This window comes from Lottia gigantea (genome assembly GCF_000327385.1).
Source record: "Lottia gigantea unplaced genomic scaffold LOTGIsca_27, whole genome shotgun sequence".
In the NCBI taxonomy this organism is placed as follows: domain Eukaryota; kingdom Metazoa; phylum Mollusca; class Gastropoda; family Lottiidae; genus Lottia; species Lottia gigantea.
Genome location: NW_008708846.1, coordinates 1,537,387 through 1,550,505, shown reverse-complemented (window position 1 = coordinate 1,550,505; position 13,119 = coordinate 1,537,387). Strand labels below are relative to the sequence as shown.

At 34.8% G+C, this 13,119-nt stretch overlaps 3 protein-coding genes across 3 annotated transcripts; 2 read left to right on the top strand and 1 right to left on the bottom strand.

Moving 5' to 3' along the window:
* Nucleotides 1-403: 403 nt before the first annotated feature.
* On the top strand, nucleotides 404-925 carry LOTGIDRAFT_161052 (hypothetical protein; the record flags this gene model as incomplete). Its single annotated transcript, XM_009056293.1, has 1 exon — nucleotides 404-925. One exon carries the CDS (start codon nucleotides 404-406, stop codon nucleotides 923-925), a length of 522 nt encoding a protein of 173 aa, XP_009054541.1.
* A 3,355-nt stretch (nucleotides 926-4,280) lies between these two features.
* On the top strand, nucleotides 4,281-7,334 carry LOTGIDRAFT_161051 (hypothetical protein; the record flags this gene model as incomplete). Its single annotated transcript, XM_009056292.1, has 2 exons — nucleotides 4,281-4,752; nucleotides 6,889-7,334. The coding sequence occupies 2 exons, from the start codon at nucleotides 4,281-4,283 to the stop codon at nucleotides 7,332-7,334; spliced, it is 918 nt and encodes a 305-aa protein (XP_009054540.1).
* Nucleotides 7,335-10,670: 3,336 nt separating this feature from the next.
* On the bottom strand, nucleotides 10,671-12,610 carry LOTGIDRAFT_232252 (hypothetical protein; the record flags this gene model as incomplete). Its single annotated transcript, XM_009056291.1, has 2 exons — nucleotides 10,671-11,522; nucleotides 12,508-12,610. 2 exons carry the CDS (start codon nucleotides 12,608-12,610, stop codon nucleotides 11,281-11,283), a joined length of 345 nt encoding a protein of 114 aa, XP_009054539.1. The 3' UTR covers nucleotides 10,671-11,280.
* Between the last annotated feature and the right edge of the window lie 509 nt (nucleotides 12,611-13,119).

Genomic DNA, 13,119 nt, shown 5'->3' with positions numbered 1-13,119 from the left:
TACTACAAGGATTTCTAGTACATAGACAGAGAGTTGTAATTCCAGAAAGCCTAAGAGAGCGAACTTTAAACAACATACACAATGGACACCAAGGTGTTACCAAATGCCGTGAGAGAGCAAGAGAATGTGTATGGTGGCCAAATATATCTATAAGTGTGAATTCTGTCACATGTATAAACCTACACAAAGAAAAGAGCCTTGACAACGGCTGAATTACCCAAAGGTCAATGGGTGAGAATAGCTGCCGATTTGTGTGAATATAAAAGCAAACACTATTTAGTGGTGACAGACTATTATTCGAGATATGTAGAAATTGCCTATCTACACACTACCACAACCACTAGTGTAATTGGAAAACTTCGCAACATGTTTTCAAGATGGGGTGATCCTGAGGAGAGTGACAATGGTCCTGAATTTTCATCAAAAGAGTTTAGAGACTTTACACTGCCAGAATCAACAAGGACATTGTGAAGCTGGAGTGAAAATAGCTAAATCTATTCTACTTCAAGACGATATATTTCAAGCATTGAGTGCTTATCGTACTACACCACTACTATCAACAGGATATTCTCCATCACAACTTACGATAGGAAGAAATATTAGAACAGAATTAACATCACTTCCATCTAAATGGCCTAGCTATAATGATGTAAAAAGGAAGGATGAGAAAAAGAAGAATGATTGTGAATATCACTATAATAAACGTCATGGTGTTCGTCCATTATCAACTTTAAAAGAAGGTGATCCAGTCAGATTAAAAATTGATACTGATAAAACATGGTCAAAGAAAGGAGTAAAAATAGAACATACATGGTTAAAACAGCTGATGGTCAATTCAGAAGAAATCGTCGACACATTCAGAAGGTTACTACTTCTAAAACAACTACCAATACACCAGTATCAAGTTCGAGAACTGAAGCTATAAAATCTAAACGTCAAACAGAAATATATTCATCAGACTCAGTGACGAGGATGTCCCAGATGAAATTTATAACGATAGACCTCCTGATGTTAATCAACCTGATATGGTAGTCCGAAACCATGTGCAAAACCAAACAAGAAGTGGTCGATTGTTAGACGCCCGAGTCGTTATAATGTTTAATTGAATTATAGACAGTGCATAGCTTCAATTTGATGATTAGAACAATCAGTTTAAATTTAGTTTGTGTTCAAAGTTTAATGTAATTTACTTTCTTTAAAAGGGGAGATGTTAGATAATTGACATTATAATGGTCTGAGCTGAACTATGGTTACCTCCCTTGAATGTTAATATTCATGTACTGAGATATATTGAGTGTCTGGACAAGACGTTAGATAATCAATTAATTGTTGAAAAGATGATTGTTGATCTGATTCCCACGAAAATACTGGAACATCTTTATTATTCTTCTTATTAGTTGAGTGACCTATAAGTAAATCAGTTACAGGTTTGGTAAAAGTAACCACCCAAACCAAGAAATGTTCGTACTTCTTCTATGTTTGAAGGGACTGGCCAAGAAGTCAAAGCAGAAAGTTAATCTGGATCAGTGTGAATGCCTTCCTCGGAAATAATGTGATCCAAGTACTTGATAGAAGTTTGAAGAAAATGACACTTAGAGGGTTTAAGACGAAGATTATTTTCACGAAGTTTAATAAATACAGCTTCTAGACGCTCTAAATGTTTCTGAAAAGACTTGGAAAATACAATAATATCATCAAGATAAATAAGACATTGCATTAGGTTCATATCACCCATACACCGATCCATAAGCCTCTGAAACGCAGCATAGCGTTTGTAAGTCCGAATGGCAAAGCGTTAAACTCATAGAACCCAAGAGGATCAACTGTGAAAGCAGTCCTGTGCTTATCTTCTTCCGCAAGCTCACATTGCCAATACCCAGAACGAAGATCTAATGAACTGAAATCTGGGGTTTCCTCTATACGGGGTAAAGAATAAGGAAGAGATTATCTTTCTTGCGTACTAATACTACGGGTTAACAGAAGGGACTTTCAGAAGGACGAATGAGATTAATATGAAGCATTTACGTATTTAACTTCCTGATACATAAAAGGCTTTAAAGTATGGAAAGCCATTCAAGACAAAAGTCTTCGTTTGTTATTAGTAACTGGAGCCGTCAATTTCTGATTTTTCATTCGTTAATAGTTGCTGGGTCTGTTAATTTCTGATTTTTCATTCGTAACTTTCTCTGTCATTGCTTCGTTTCTCATGAACTTGTTGATTAGTAACTGTCTTCTTCTTCCATCTCTCGTGACATCGTTATTAATCGCCGGTTTATGATTTATTGGAACATGCGTTATTAGTAGCTATCTCGGCCATTTCTGATTAGTAGCTGAACGTGTTCTCAGAAATTAGTATTGGTACGTTCGGGACTATATGCATATTTTATGACGTCATCGAGGCGGGGTGAGATACGAAACGAAAAAGAACAATTTCAACATTAATACGACCTTCACCTTTTGGGTAAACAAACATACGTTTGGAATATAACTTTTGTTAGTTATTTCAATGTTCTTAATCCTATTAGGCCAAAAAGTGCAAACAAAATTAAATTTAAAAACTAAAACCATTCCTTCTAGTACTATACTATACACTACTACTTTTATTTGAAAACTTTTAAAGAGAATATATAATATAGCTACAATATGGATCATGATGACATAACAGAAATGAAAACACTTCTGAGACAGAAAATAAACAGATTGATATCATCTCTAAGCAATCAGCCTACAGTTTGTTAAGATATAGTTGATGACATGGAGGGTACTCTTGAAATGATGACACAGTTATCAACAATATCAGACGTTGAAAACATTAGAAAACTATTTGAACAGGCGTATGTAATTATATCACAACAATTGTATGTTCAAAATGAGTATTTTTTTAAACAACCAAAGCAATTACCATCTACTGGATGAAGACCCAAATTTTTCATACCACAATGGTTTTTAGAGGAAATGATTCATGAAAAAATTTCAGTGTAGTTGATGTGGCACGTTGTTATATTGCTTATTAATCTCACTCGTATACTTAATTGGAGTTACTTTTCCTTTATGGACTATGTTTTTCTATGATGCGTATGAATACAAGAAAGTAGTACACACATGTATGTAACCGCCATGATGTCTGAATTTGATGATTAAAGTTTATTTGTTTATATTCGATTCTTCCTGTCCTGCTTATGCTACGCTTGGCCGTCCTTACGATACAACATAATTGGCGACGAGGTAAACAAGTTTGATACTACAAAATGGATTCTCCTACATCGGATATGCCTACATTATTCCGAGAAACTCTCACATCGTTACCTGCATACAGTGACGAGCCTGCTGCACGTAATACATTCTACAATTACAAACCAAGTATACCACTACCTCCAGCCTACAAACCATCACCAGGTAAACCTACTATTGAATGGAGGGTGTGGGAGCGCATGTTTACGAATTATTTAGAGCTGATTTCTGCAGAAAGTATGCCAGATAGAAAGAGAAGAGCTTTATTGATTCATTGCTTAGGCACTGAGGGCCAAAGAATTTTCTACAATTTTCCCTGTCCAGGTGACACATTTAAAGAATCTTTGCAAGCGGTACGAGAATATTTTCAACCAGAATTGAATACGGTTTCTGAAAGGTCAAAATTTCGCGGACGAAGCCAGCAACCCGGCGAAACTATAGATGAATTTGTCACTGCTTTGCACGGTTTAGCCTCTACATGTAGTTTGGGGATTATGGCCGATGAAATTATACGTGATCAACTTATTGAAAAGACTAACAATCGGAAAATTCGTGAACGCTTGTTAACTGAAGGTTCGGAAATAAATTTACAACGAGCGGTTGAACTTGCTCGCTCCATTGAAGCCGGCATACGTGAATCGAAAGTGCTTACTGGTACTACGGGTACAAATTCTCCTCCAGGAAATGTTAATTCTTTGAATACAAAGTCTAAAACTAATTTTTCACGTAATCGCAAATCGGAAAAATCCGGTACACAGAATTCGTCTAAATCTGAAAAGAAAACTTGCTACAGATGTGGATCCCCAAAACATCTCGCGAATTCTACCGATTGCCCAGCAAAAGGTGTTATTTGTTCAAAATGCGGTAAACATGGTCATTTTGCAAAAGTTTGTATGTCTGCACGTGAAAAAGATTCGGTGAATACAATTGACAGTTCAAGTTCTAGTGAAGAATTAGGCACGTGCGAAACAGATCAATGTAAACAATACACTGTAAAAACTCGTGATCAAAGTAATGTACACACTGTAAGAAATGAGTGTCAAATTCAGATGGAAGATTCAGTTACGGATCCTGTTTTCATATTTACGGTCAATACTGCTGCTAATACTAAATTATACCGTATGTTTCATATTTCTACACCTACTGGAGAATCATCTGACGTAAATATGTTGCTCGATACAGGTTCGGCAGTTACAACTTTGCCTCATAAAATTTACCAACAGCATTTCTCTACTGCCTTACTTTCTAAACCTGTTATGAATTTAACATCATATCAAGGAAATGCTATTGATGTTGTTGGGTGTATGCAAGCTGCTATTGACTTTGAGAATATAACTGCAAATGTGACTGTATTTATTACATACGGTGATACCGCTCTTATTGGTATGGACGTAATAAAGAAATTGGGTCTTGTGATTTCTTCAAACTCTGTACTTGTCAATACAGTAGTGGACTCATTTGTACATAAAGTTATGGTTGATACTAATGCTAAACCAGTGCTACAAAAGTTGCGCCGTAACTGTACGTGATAGTGTTAAATCTGAACTGGAACGCTTGGAAAAATTGGCTGTTATTGAAAAATGTGATGCTTCACCCTGGGTTTCTAATATTTTAGTCGTAAAAAAGAAAACCGGTATTCGTTTGTGTTTAGATTGCAGAGAACCAAATAAAGCGATTGTTGTAGACCAACATCCACTACCTCATATTGATGAACTTTTATCTGACTTTAAGGATGCTACTGTTTTCAGTGTTATTGACTTGCAAGAGGCCTATCATCAGATACCACTTCATGAGTCCAGTCGTAATCTAACCTGCTTCATAACACACGAAGGAATGTATCGTTTTTGTCGTATTCCTTTCGGACTTGCCTCTGCACCTGCTTTTTTCCAAAGGATGATGTCAACAATTTTAGGTGACTTGCCAGGTATAAAATGTATTCTGGACGATATTGCTATTTTCGGTGGTAATATGGAGGAACACGATCAACGATTGAGTGCTGTACTCCATAGAATAAATCAACATAAGTTACAATTAAATCTGAATAAGTGTAGATTGCGACAATCCAGTATAAACTTTTCAGGACATACTATTTCAGCTTCTGGAATATCACCTAGATCAGAACTGGTAACAGCTATTATTTCAGCACCAACACCGACTGATGCTACAGCTGTTCGCTCTTTTATTGGTACAGCTACTTACTACTCTAGGTTTGTTCCTAATTTCAGTACAATAACAGAACCCTTACGTCGGTTAACCAGGAATTCTACAAATTCCTGTGGGATAATTCAGCTGAAAAGAGTTTTACCAAACTTAAAGGACTTATTGCTGCCAGTCCAATCCTTGCTTCGTATGACTCTACATTGCCAACTTACATCTCTACTGATGCTTCGAATTACGGTTTAGGAGCAGTTCTTACTCAACTTCATCCGGAATTTGGTGAACGTACTGTTGCTTTCGCATCTCGCACTCTAAGTGATTGTGAACGACGTTATTCGACGATTGAAAAAGAAGCCCTAGCTTCTGTTTGGGGAATAGAAAAATGGCGTTTATTCTTATGGGGTCGTAAGTTTGTTTTACGCACTGACCACCAGCCCTTAAAGACTATCTTTACTTCGAAAGGTCTTGGTCGTTCAAGTATGCGACTTTCCAGATGGGCTGCTCGCCTAATGGTGTATACTTTTGATGTAGAATACAAAAAAGGTAAAGACAACGTTGTTGCAGATTGTATGTCTCGCCTACCCTTACCTTACTCTGATTCGAAAGAAGAAGATTTTGACTCGGAAATGATTGCCATCATAGATAGTCAATTACAAGCCATTTCCGTTGCTGAACTACAAGCTGCAAGTGAACAGTCTGAGTTGTTTGGAAAAGTTCGTCAACAAATCGCAGACAATTGGCCGAATAAGAAAATTCTTCCTTCGGAACTTTTGCCGTTCTACAACGTTCGTAATGAACTAGCCTGCAAGGACAACTTGATTTTTCGACAAAATCGCCTTGCTGTGCTAGCATCTTTACAACCACGCTTGATTGAACTTGCCCACGAGAGTCATCAAGGCATTGTCCGCACTAAACAGCGTCTACGTTTGCTGTATTGGTGGCCTTGTATGGATAACGCAGTAGAACTTGCAATAAAATCCTGTGTTACGTGTCAGTCGCACGACAAGACAGCTACTACACATACTGCACCTATGCAACCTATACCGTTTCCTAAAGAACCTTGGGATCGTGTATCTATTGACATTGTTGGACCATTTCAAAGTGCTTCAATGCAAAATCGCTATGCTGTGACTTTGATAGATCATTATTCAAAATGGCCGGAAGTTAGTTTCATGCCTAACATAACTACTGAAAATGTGCTTGAGTTTCTAGAAACAATTTTTTCAAGAGAAGGTTATCCTAATCATTTACTTAGTGATAATGGTGTTCAATTCGTATCTCAAGACTTTGAAGATTATTTGAAACAACGTAATATTATTCATTTACGAACATCTAACTATTATCCGCAATGTAATGGTGCACTCGAACGTTTCCACAGATGTCTCAAAGATACTGTTATATCTGCCGTTATTGAACAGAAACCTTGGAAATCTGCTGTTCGAAATTTCTTGTTTATATATCGTGCTACGCCCCATGCTACTACTGGTATCGCTCCATCAGATCTAATGCATGGTCGTGAAATGAAAACCTTACTACATGTTCTTCAACCTGCTAATTTATGTGATTCAAGTGATAAAACCGTACGTGAACGTGTTAAACATAAGCAAAGTGCTATGAAAACGTATTCTGATTCTCATCGTGCTTGTAAGAGTTCGAACATTGCTTCGGGTGACTACGTTCGTATCCGTAAACCTATAAAACCTCTAAAAGGAAATCCTGGATATACACAACCACTCAAAGTTATCAAGAAAGTTAGTGATAATACATATAAGTTAAGTGATGGAAAAATTTGGAATTCTAAGCATTTATCTTTGTGTAATTTGGCAAGTAAAAGTGATACTAGTCATAATAATACTAGTTCAAATTGTGCATCTAATAGTGATATTATTCGAAAATCTAATCGAGTATCAACACATACCAAGGATAAAGACTTCGTTTACTATTGATGTTTACAATTTGCATGCTATTGATTTCAATGTTAACTTTGCAAAGGTTATGCATTTCAGTTTAAGTTATTTCTCTTGCAATTGCTACATTGTATTTCGTTATTTTCCTTATAGATTGAGCATCAATCTTCGGGAGGGGGATATGTTATATTGCTTATTAATCTCACTCGTATACTTAATTGGAGTTGCTTTTCCTTTATGGACTATGTTTTTCTATGATGCGTATGAATACAAGAAAGTAGTACACACATGTATGTAACCGCCATGATGTCTGAATTTGATGATTAAAGTTTATTTGTTTATATTCGATTCTTCCTGTCCTGCTTATGCTACGCCGTCCTTACGACACAACACACGTATATTAAATGTAAACTATATCAAGGAATATGGCAGATTATGGAATACATGCAAATTTGTTCAGAAGTATTTCAGATGTAGACCTTTGCACAGAAATTGAAAAGAGGAAACAGCAATTTCCTCATGCTGGTTATAGGACTGTGAGAGCCCTTCTCCAAGCAGATGGCATTTATGTTTCACGATCTAGGATAAGTGATGCTTGTCGTTTGGTAGATCCAGAGGGAGTTTTGTTTAGAAGACTTTTTCTAAATGTGAACCGTATACATAGAAGGTGCTATAATGTAAGGGCCCCCAATGCCCTCTGGCACATCGATGGAAATCATAAATTAATAAGGTATTTTTTAATATTATTTTAAAGAATTGTCATTCTTGCGTTTGATGCCATTTTCCAAACTTCTATGATGAGTGTGTAGAGACTACAGTACATATGGATTTGAAAATTTGGATATTCATACTATGTATAATGATTTCATATAATTTAGATTCAAATTTCTTGCATGTTCAATAAATATCTGTCTTATTCATTAAACATGTTAATGATATCTGGTATGATGTTGAATTTAAAATCCATTTAGTTAAAGACTGTATAATCTATTTGTTATATTGTAGATGGAGATTTGTAATTCATGGGGGCATTGATGGCTACTCAAGGCTTCCTGTGTTTTTGCAAGTCAGTACCAATAACACTTCTGATACAGTTTATACAGCTTTTATGGAAGCAGTTAAAAGATGGGGTTTGCCAGAACGAGTTAGATCAGACAAGGGAGGTGAAAATGTAAAAGTGGCATCATATATGCTGAGACAACGTGGAATTGGTTCATTTATTACCGGACGTAGTGTTCACAATCAAAGGTTATCATTTTCTTTGTATAACAGCATGATAATGTGTGCCGTATATTGTGATCACTGTATGTCTGCATTTTACTTGTTCTGACTCAAGAAGGTCCAGTTTTTATACGCCCACACATTAATGTGTGAAATTTGGTATGCGTGCTTGTTATCACTTAAAGATGAACCCTATTGAAAATCAATCAAATATAACTGAAATTTGATGAGTTATTGCCCTTGTTCTTGAAAACACGTTCAAATTTTATTAGAAAATGTGTTGTGGACACTATAGGTAGCTTGTTTCTTAAAGGGGCACAGGCTTCATTTTCGTGGGTCGATTTGGATGAGTCTCAGAAATGGGGATTTTTGTAGCTCAGCAATTTAGTACTGGTTATCACAACTCACCATTGAAATTTGAGCCTTCAAATCCATATGCATCCATAATTATTAGCATTTGAAAGTTATAATATCCTATGCAATATATAGAAAAGTCATCTATAGAAATAGAAGGAGAAATTTCTAATTTAAGGTATATTTGAAGGAAATATACAATTTTCGTACATTTCTAGTGCTTCTGAAGGATACTTAAATATATTCAAGACCCAAATCAACCAATGAAAATGAAGACTGATCCCCTTTAATGGAATTTAATGAAATTTTGTGTGAATGTTTCTTATCACTTAAGAATAAAGCCTATTGAAAATCAGACCAATCGAAAAACATTTAATGAGTTATTGCCCTTGTTCTGGAAAATTTGTTTCTTGATGAATTTTGATGAAATTTGGTGGGAATGTAAGTGATTACTTTAGGAGGAAGCCTTTTGAAAATCAGACCAATCGAAAAATATTTTGCCCTTGTCCTTGAAAATTTGTTGTGGACACAATAGAGAACTTGTTTCATGATGGATATTTGATGAAATTTGGTGTGAATATTTGTTATCACCTAAGGATAAAGCCTATAGAAAATCAGACCAATCGAAAAATGTTTATTGAGTTATTGCCCTTGTTCTCGAAAATTTGTTGTATACATGACAGAGAAATTGTTTCTTGATAGATTTTGATGAAATTGATTTAGACGAAATTTGTTGAAAATAAAATAAAAGGCTTTGAAAGAACCTTGTGCAGTATGAAAATGTTACATTTTAAATATTTCATTTACTGATAGCTCTTGTCCACCGCCCGAATGACTAAGGCTGCCAATGGTGGGCGTATTACGATGGGCCATTGCTATTTTGATTCAATTTGAAATATTTTTATACGCCCACATGGAAATTTTTTTTTTTTTGCTGGGTGGGTTGAGATGAGGAAAACACAATCTATTAGATGAATCATCGATTAAATAGAGGATAGTTTCCCTTTAAGATCCATCATAAGATCATGAACAAGTAGTCTGCCATATTTGATGTCAAGCGGTTTAAAAATGTGGCTATAAGTTAACACAGAAATTCTTGACAAACAAAAAATATTGATAATTGCATTATTGTCCTGATTAATATCTGAAAGAACCAAACTAGATAAAAGTCTTCCTAAGGTTATGTGTTATATGCGTACATACTTTCATAAACAGCCTGTAAACAAGACAAAACAAGAAGAAAATTTATGAATGTCCCTGTTGGTGCTGCAAAGGGTTCTTCCTCATTACATATATAATATATCAAGTTTTAAGAAAATCGGACAAGAATTGCGTTGTATTGCATGATTATCTTTTATGTCATAAATGTAACCTGTAGTTCTTTTTGTAATTTTCGGGAAGAACTTGATATGGAAGCAATAGATTTTGATACAGACATTTGTAGTTTTGAAACAGAAAACAATGAAGTTATTGTTCCGGAAACTAGGATGAATCATCATACATTGGATCAAATTAGGTTTAGGGAATCTACCTCTTTTGGAATTGATAATTATTTAGATGTTCTCAGTGCATTGGAAGACCAGATGGACATTGATGGTTTGAACTAAATCCTATGAATTGAATCATGTTTTCATCATTAAGACAGCAATGACTAAAATTTCTGGACAATATGATTTGTTCCCTACTTTGCAAGTATCAGGTCTGAACTTGGAACTACTTAAAAATTCTGCAGTGGCCATTGAGCATTATTTGTTCTAAATGTTTAACATTGTTTTAGAAAAAAAATAAAATATGTAAAATGACGGTTAATAAAATGATTTATTGTTTAAACAAACATAATATTTTCTGTATTACTTAATATAAACCTTATTTATGTGATAATTAGAAAATATGAACCTCACTAAGAAATTAGCAAAACTAAGGATAACGATCCTAATCACATTGTAATATCAATTATTGAAATAAACTAGAATTGTATACGATGCAAGACATGTTTCGTTACAGAATTATTAAAATTTCGTAAATCTACAACATCACTGTCAATTTATGAACAAATACAACAAAAAATGAAATTTACAAACTTCATTAAGAAGAACAATAGTTTTAAAAAATCATTCAGGACAAAATCTCCAACCCTACCTATATTCAACTCCCCATATCTACAAAACCATGTTATTCAGTACAGTCATAAAATCATATGAAAGCGGAATGATCGAATATTGTTTGACATAATTTTTATTGTCCACATACAAAAGTAAATACATCAAAATGGTGAATTTGCCTAGGTTCAAGAGGTCATATCTCTAAAAGTACATTGTATAGGGCAATTTGAAAATAATCACAAGAAAGTTCATTCCTTGAACTATTAACGAACGAACATAATAAATATCCAATCAAATGAAGTCAAATATTAATTAATCCCGAAGCCATATGCCACAGTTATATTGATCATTGAGTTTTCGAAAAAACAATAATCTTGATTTAATTCTGTTTGGGTAATAGTTATAGAAGGAGCACAAGTGTTGACAGTTGCTGCATTCTTTACAATTGCTCTGCTTCCAGTAGTAGCTTGTAAAAAATCTTCCATAGAAACAACTCGTGTATCTACATAGGGCTCTTCTGGATTCAGCCATTGGGTTTCAATCTTTCCCCCTACAATAGAGTAAGAAATATTCACAGCAATGGCAGCTTTATATCCACCAACAGCAGAAAGTCACAAATGAGGGCAAAACCAATGTATATGTGAATTAAATAAACACAATGAATGTTACATGTACATAACCTAAAATACCACAGAAACAAAATTAGCAATGTTGACTCTCCGCAAGGGCAGCCGAGTTGACAAATGCAGTCGCAGTGGTGAGCATGCCTTGCCTTGCTAGTGACACCTGCGATGTCGATCATTGCAATGGAACTTACAAAATAAAAATAAAGTTTCTAGACTTATGTGTTTAAAAGTTCAAAAAATATATTCAAATAATAGAACCCTTACTTTCTAACTTCTTAAGAAATGTATGAAAATCGTAACCAGGATAATTTCTTTAAGACTTCATATATAATACAGACTCAAAATGCACAGAAAAGAGATTAATAATATTGTCTATAAGTAACAATTTGAATACCTATCATGCCAAGATCTATACATTACCTAATTTTTTGTCGATGCAATAGGCCAAGCTCTAAACTAAATTCAAAACACGTGAATTCATCTCATAAAAATCTACTCAAAAGGTGAAGGTCGTATTAATGTTGAAGTTGTTCTTTTTCGTTTCGTATCTGACCCCGCCTCGATGACGTCATAAAATATGCATATAGTCCCGAACGTACCAGTACTAATTTCTGAGAACACGTCCAGCTACTAATCAGAAATGGCCGAGATAGCTACTAATAACGCATGTTCCAATAAATCATAAACCGGCGATTAATAACGATGTCACGAGAGATGGAAGAAGAAGACAGTTACTAATCAACAAGTTCATGAGAAACGAAGCAATGACAGAGAAAGTTACGAATGAAAAATCAGAAATTGACGGACCCAGTTACTAATAACAAACAAAGACTTCTGTCTTGAATGGCCTTCCATATTAAAGATGTATTTTCAGAGAGAGAAATTGAATGTTAACGAGATATGTCCTACCTTTATCCATATCTGATAAACTAAAAACATCTTTATAACTGTAGATCAAATCTTTAATCTTGCGAATTTCACTACTAGAAAACTGATCATTAAAATTAGACATATCCAGAGAGTCTACAATGGATGAAAACTTTGAATCTTTGACAGAAGCAGAAGATCTACTTGAGATAATTGACACACCACCGAGTGTGTTGGAAGAAAGATAGAATTATTTGAATCATTTTGTAGTTTTCCTGGAACCGATTTGGTAAATGACAAACACCAGAAATTGAAACACAGGACCAATATTGATATTCTTTTGAAGATTTCAAAGTATATACATTATCAGAATCACGAAGTAAACCTGAAATACACTGAAAAGCAGAATTCCAACACTCATCAACATTATTTACATCACAATTATACAAAGATAATTGCCTAGAAAGGGTATTATTACGAACAATAACAGGAACTGTCGAACAACAATAAATAAAACAACTAGTTCAATATTTGTGCGTGGTACCGATATGGGAACCTCAATATAGCCAATGTACGGAACAGAACCACCACATGCTGAATTTATCCTAATTAAGTCATGCAAATGAAAAAGTTGAAATTCTGAAAAATAACGGC